Source organism: Molothrus ater, unplaced genomic scaffold, assembly GCF_012460135.2.
Source record: "Molothrus ater isolate BHLD 08-10-18 breed brown headed cowbird unplaced genomic scaffold, BPBGC_Mater_1.1 matUn_MA554, whole genome shotgun sequence".
NCBI classification, from domain to species: domain Eukaryota; kingdom Metazoa; phylum Chordata; class Aves; order Passeriformes; family Icteridae; genus Molothrus; species Molothrus ater.
The window spans coordinates 41,133-47,018 of record NW_026530822.1 but is presented as its reverse complement, the minus strand read 5'-3'; the positions used below and the strand labels follow the sequence as shown (position 1 = coordinate 47,018).

The following is a 5,886-nucleotide window of genomic DNA, read 5'->3' as shown; positions in this document are numbered from 1 at the left end:
ATGAGCTGCAGGATGGAGAGGCTGCACAGACAGGCTGGGACTCTGCACGGGAGGATTTGGGGAATGAGACCGGGAGATTCACTGAAGCAGGGAAAAAGAAAGTTGGTGAAACTTTACTGGATTTCTTTGTTTTTATGATTTTTGACCCAAGGTTCTTCCCTTCAAAGGGAGAAGGGGAACGGCTCCTATTCAGCCCCGGGTTCCGGGCTGCTCTGCTCCCCAGATCCCCCCGGGGAAGCGGCCGGGGGCAGGGCTGGACGAGGGGTGACAGGGAGAGGGGCGCACCTGCGGAACGAGCAGAGCCGGGGAGGGGCGGAGAGGGGGGGCTGAGCCGCGGTTTGGGGGGGCCCACCGACAGGTGGGGAGCTCTGGTTTTGGGGGGGTTACAATCGGATCGGGGGAGGCGCGATCTGGGGAGGGAGTACCACGGGCGGAGGGGGGCCGAGCCCCGGTCTGAGGGGGGGTGAGCTCAGTGCCCGGGGGCGGGCGCTGGGAGGGACCTCCCCGGCCCCTCCCGGTGGGCGGGGGGCGGGGGGGCCGGGCTATAATGCCATTGATGCCGGGCGGCGGAGCCAGACAATACCGCGCCCCCGAGCAGGGTGCCCGGAGCGCCCTGCCCTGCCCAACCCTGCCCTGCCCCGGCCGGCCCCGCTCCGCTCCCACCATGATGTCCATGAACAGCAAGCAGGCGTTCAGCATGCACCCCATCCTGCACGAGCCCAAGTACCCGCACCTGCACACCAGCTCCGAAGCCATCCGCAGAGCCTGCCTGCCCGCCCCCCAGGTAAGCCCAGCACGGCTTTCGGGAGGTTCCGTGCCCGCCGTCCCTCGCCAACTTACTCTGCTTTCCCTTTGCATCTGGGTTTCGGCTGGGTTTGGGGGGTCCGTCCTTCCCGTCCTGCACCCCCGGCGGGCGGGAGCTGTTCCCGGGGCTCGGGGGTTGGGGGGCTCGGGGAGCCGCGGCCGTCCCGTCCCGCTCCGTGCGGGCGCTGGAGCAGCGGGGGCTGCGGGACCCCCGACGGCTCCGGCTCTGCCGCTGCCGCTGTCTGGGGAGCTGTTCCCGGAGAGCAGAGCGGGTGCCCGGCTCGGAGGGAGAGCGCTCGGTGTCTGGCACCGCGGTGCGTTTATCCGGGGGCTCGGGGAGCGCTCGGTTCGCGTTACCTGTCCCCGGCAGCGCCCGTGGGGCAGAGCGGGATCTCCGTCACGCCGCTCCCCGTTAATCCTCTCCCGCTCTCTGGGTTTGTTTTCGCTCCCGCTTTTCTCCTCCCCGCCCCTCCGTGCAGATCCAGGGGAACATCTTTGCGGGCTTTGACGAGACGCTGCTGCGGGGGGCCGAGGCTCTGGCCGCCGTGGATATCGTGTCGCAGAAAACGCACCCCTTCAAGCCGGACGCCACCTACCACACCATGAGCAGCGTGTCCTGCACTCCTACCTCGTCCTCCGTGCACCTGCACCACCCGTCCGTGCTGACCACGCACCATCCTCACCACCACCACCACCAGCCCTCGCAGGGCCTGGACGGGGAGCTGCTGGACCATCTCAACTCCGCCCTGCCGCTCGGAGGGGTGCCGGGCCCCGACGTGGGCTCCACGCCTTCGCACCCGCACTCCCACATGTCGGCCATCAACCACATGGCCCACCACCCCCAGCCCATGAACATGTCCCACCCCCACGGCCTCGCGTCCCACGCCGTCATCTCCGGCCCCGAGACGGAGACGGACCCGCGGGAGCTCGAGTCCTTCGCCGAGCGCTTCAAGCAGCGGAGGATCAAGCTGGGGGTCACCCAGGCGGACGTGGGCTCCGCGCTGGCCAACCTGAAGATCCCGGGGGTGGGCTGCCTTAGCCAAAGCACCATCTGCAGGTTCGAGTCGCTCACCTTGTCCCACAACAACATGGTGGCCCTCAAGCCCATCCTGGAAGCGTGGCTGGAGGAGGCGGAGAGGGCGCAGCGGGAGAAAATGACCAAACCCGAGATCTACACGGGGGGGGACAAGAAGCGCAAGCGCACGTCCATCGCCGCCCCCGAGAAGCGCTCGCTCGAGGCCTATTTCGCCGTGCAGCCCCGGCCCTCCTCCGAGAAAATCGCCGCCATCGCCGAGAAGTTAGACTTGAAGAAGAACGTGGTGAGGGTCTGGTTTTGCAATCAGAGACAGAAGCAGAAAAGGATGAAATTTTCTGCCACCTACTGAGGAAGGGGCTGGGAGGCAGCGGTGCGGGGGGTGCTGCCCTCCCGACCGCCCCCCGGCCCTTCCGAACAGGGCTTGGGGTTCTCAGCTTTTTTTTTTTTTTGGGGGGGGGATTAAAAAATTGGGAAAAAACCAACCAACCAACCAACCAAACAAAAAAACAGGAAAAAATAAACTTTAAAATAAAGGGAAACGCGCCCAAAGCAAAGTGAACAGTTTGGTGCCTGCTCCTCACCCCTGGGCAAAGTGGCCCCGCTGTTCTGACTGGTACAGACTGCTTTTGTAGATAAAACTGGAGAAAAAACAAAAAAACAAAAAAAAGATGGAGAAAAAGGAATAAGACAAAACGAAAAGGCCAAGGGGGAAGTTTGGGGGTGCCCGGAGTCGGGGCAGCAGCAGCAGCGAGAGCCCGGTGGGTCTTTGTCACTGCCCCTCCCGGCTTGGGGGCTGTGGCGCCGCTCACTCCTCTGTGTCCGCTCCTCTTCTTAAAAAAACCACAAAAATTAAAACAAGGAAAAGAAATGAGAAAGGAAACGAGCTGGAAGCCAGCTGTAAACCCGGGGTGCTCCCCGCCGCCAGGGTCCCCGCACACCCACGCACACACACGCACCTGCATGGTTTTGTTCTTTCCCCTGCCCCCCGCAAACCCATCGCGTTTTTGCAGTACCATTTCTGTTTCTACCTCATCGGCTAAATTGAAAAAAAAAAATTAAAAGGAGAAAAAAAGGAGAAAATATTAAAAAAAAAAAAAAATTGGCCCGTCCCTGGAGTCGCGGTTTGTTCGGGGAAATGGAGATTTATTTTGCGTTGGTTTCACTCCAACCGTTCGATTTCTGTATGGTTTTCACTGTATAAAATCCTAAGCTTCGACAATCACGTCCTTGGGGCTCAGTGGAGCGGCGGGAGCGGCCCGAGGCAGCGGGGACGGAGCCCGGCCCGGCCTCGGGGCGGCTGCCTCTGCGCATAGGGAACTCTGCACTTTCGAAGGCAAGAAAACTCTTATTTTCCCCCCTTTCCTTTGCATATTTAATAGAGAAAATTGCCTCCTTTTGTTTTCTTTTTTTTTTTAATATTTTATTTTATGAATTAAAGGAGATTTCGTTCCGCTGTGTGTGTGCTGAATGAAATTTTGGTGTCTGTGTACGCTGCAGCATTTCAAATAAATCATGCACGTTTTACCTCACCCTCCTGCCTCCTGCACTTACTGCGGCTCCGGGGCTCCTTTCGCGGGACTCCCGGCTGGCTCCCGGTGCCCCGCGGGGATGGGCACGGACAGAGCGGCCCGGGGGGGCAGAACCGGGAGGTCCTGGCTGCCTCCGGCCATCGCGGCGGTTTTGGCCCTTCCCCGCCCGGGGGTCGCTCCCGCAGCCCGGGGGTCGCTCCCGCAGCCCGGGGGTCGTTGCGGCGCCGCCCGCAGCACCGGGAGCTGCCGCGAACGGCGGCGGGGCCGGGCTGCCCCCCTGAGCCCGCAGCCCGCGGGGGGACACCCCCGGCTGCCCCTGTCATCCCCCGGCTGCCCCTGTCACCCCCTGGGTGCCCCTGCCACCCCAAATGTCCCTGTCACCCCCCGGCTGCCCCTGTCACCCCCCAGGTGCTCCTGCCACCCCCAAATATCCCTGTCACCCCCCGGGTGCCCCTGTCACCCCCGGCTGCCCCTGTCATCCCTCGGGTGCCCCTGTCACCCCCGGCTGTCCTTGTCACCCCCGGCTGCCCCTGCCACCCCCAAATGTCCCTGTCATCCCTCGGGTGCCCCTGCCACCCCCAAATGTCCCTGTCACCCCCCGGCTGCCCCTGCCACCCCCGGATGCCCCTGTCACCCCCCGGGTGCCCCTGCTACCCCCAAATGTCCCTGTCACCCCCTGGCTCCGAAAGAGACATTCGCCCTCCCCCGGCTCCGCTCCCCAAACGCGCTTCAACTCCCGGCGGGTGGAACCGAGGGTCTCCTCTGTCCTCGGGGATCAGAACCTGGGGGTCCGCTCCGTCCCCGGGACACGCGGAGAAAAGGGCTAAAATCAAGCGACTTGTGTTGGTTTTCTTTGTTTGGGGTGTTTCTGTTTTATTTTTGTTTGAGGGTTTTTTGTTTACTTGGGTTTTTGTTTGTGCGTGGTTTTTTATTGTTGTTTTGTTTTGTTTCATAACTTATTCGGGGAAAGAAATAATCAAACGCGCGTCGTGGTGTTGAAGCCCGACAGCCGGGACCCTGCGGCTTTTACAGGGGAAAACCAAAGTAGAACAAGAAAAATTAAAGTAGAATAAAATTAAATGAAATAAAATAAAGGGAAATGAAATACGATAAAGTGAAATAAAATAAAACGAAGTAAAATGAATGAAAGTGAACTAATGAAATGAAGTGAAATAAAATAAAACCAAAACCAAACAAGCAAACCAAAACCATAAAACAAACAAAACAAAATAACAAACAAACAAAACCCTAAAACTCCACAAAGAAGTAAGAAAAACAAACAAAAAAAGCAAGCAAACAAACAAACAAAAACGCACAAAAAATAAGAAAAAGAAAGAAAGAAGAGAGAAAGAAAGAAAGCAAGAAAGAAAGAAAGGAAGGAAGAAAGGAAGGAGAGGAAATTGTGCGGCTCCCGAAATAACTGTCGGAGGAGTCGCTGCCCCTGGGCCAGCGGGGCCAGCTCGGCGGTGGCCGGCAGAGCCCTGACAGCCCTGCCTGCCCTGCCAGCCTTTCCTGCCCTGCCAGCCCTGCCTGCCCTGCCAGCCCTGCCAGCCCTGCCAGCCCTGCCAGCCCTGCCAGCCCCACCAGCCCTGCCAGCCCTGCCAGCCCTGCCAGCCCTGCCTGCCCTGCCAGCCCTGCCAGCCCTGCCCGCACCCTGGGATTCCCGCACCCCGTCCCGCACATCCCTCTTTATTCCCGGGCGCTTCCCAAAGCCCATCCCTTTGTTCTTGCGCTCCGTCCCTGTTTTCTCCATGCAGCGAAAAGCGCATTTTCATAAATAGACCTTGGCCGAGCGCTGCCGATGAAACTTTAATGAGGCGGGATGCTGAGTGCTGCCCGGGGGGGCCCCGGACCGGCTCCGCGCAGCATTAGCGGGGCCCCGGCCCCCCCTTCCCGCGGCTCCCCCTCGCAGCCGGAGCCGCTCCCGAGGCTCCCCCGCCCCCCGCGCCCCTCCCGGCCCGTGCCCGGTGCCGGGGCCGGTGCCGCGGTGCCCCCGCTCCGCCAAGTTCAGGGCCGATGCAATATTTATCAGCCGCGCCGATAAAACGCCGGCCGGGTATTTCCCAGGCACAAATGCAAAGCGCTGCGCCGGGGAGCCGGAGCGGGGCCGCCCGGGGACCCCCCGGCCCCCGCGGCCGCCAGGTAAGGCGAGATCCGAGCGGAGGAGCAGGGGCTGGAGGCCGGGAGGGGCGGGCAGAGACACCGGGAGCGGTGCTGAGGCCTGGAGAGCTCATCGCAGCCGGGGCGCCGGGCAGGAGCCGGCCCGGGGATTGATCCTGCTGCTGCCGCTGCTCCTTCTTGTCTTGGTCCTGCCATTACCCCTGCTCCAGCTTCTAGTTCTGTTTCTGCTCCCATTCCTACCGTGGTTCCTGTTCCTCCCCCTGCTCCTACTCCTACTCCTGCCCTTGCTCCTGCTCCTGCTCTTTTTTCTGCTCCTCCTGCTCCTGCTCCTGCTCCTGCTCCTCTTTCTGCTCCTGCTCCAGCAGTTCCCACTACGCCCAGGCCAGCGTGAGGCTC

The 5,886-nt window shown here is 61.4% G+C and overlaps 1 protein-coding gene across 1 annotated transcript; it reads left to right on the top strand.

Annotated features, from left to right (window-relative positions):
* Window positions 1-664: 664 nt before the first annotated feature.
* On the top strand, window positions 665-2,189 carry LOC118698770 (brain-specific homeobox/POU domain protein 3). The gene is made up of 2 exons (XM_036402283.2): window positions 665-784; window positions 1,284-2,189. The coding sequence occupies exons 1-2, from the start codon at window positions 665-667 to the stop codon at window positions 2,187-2,189; spliced, it is 1,026 nt and encodes a 341-aa protein (XP_036258176.1).
* The last annotated feature ends 3,697 nt before the right edge of the window (window positions 2,190-5,886 follow it).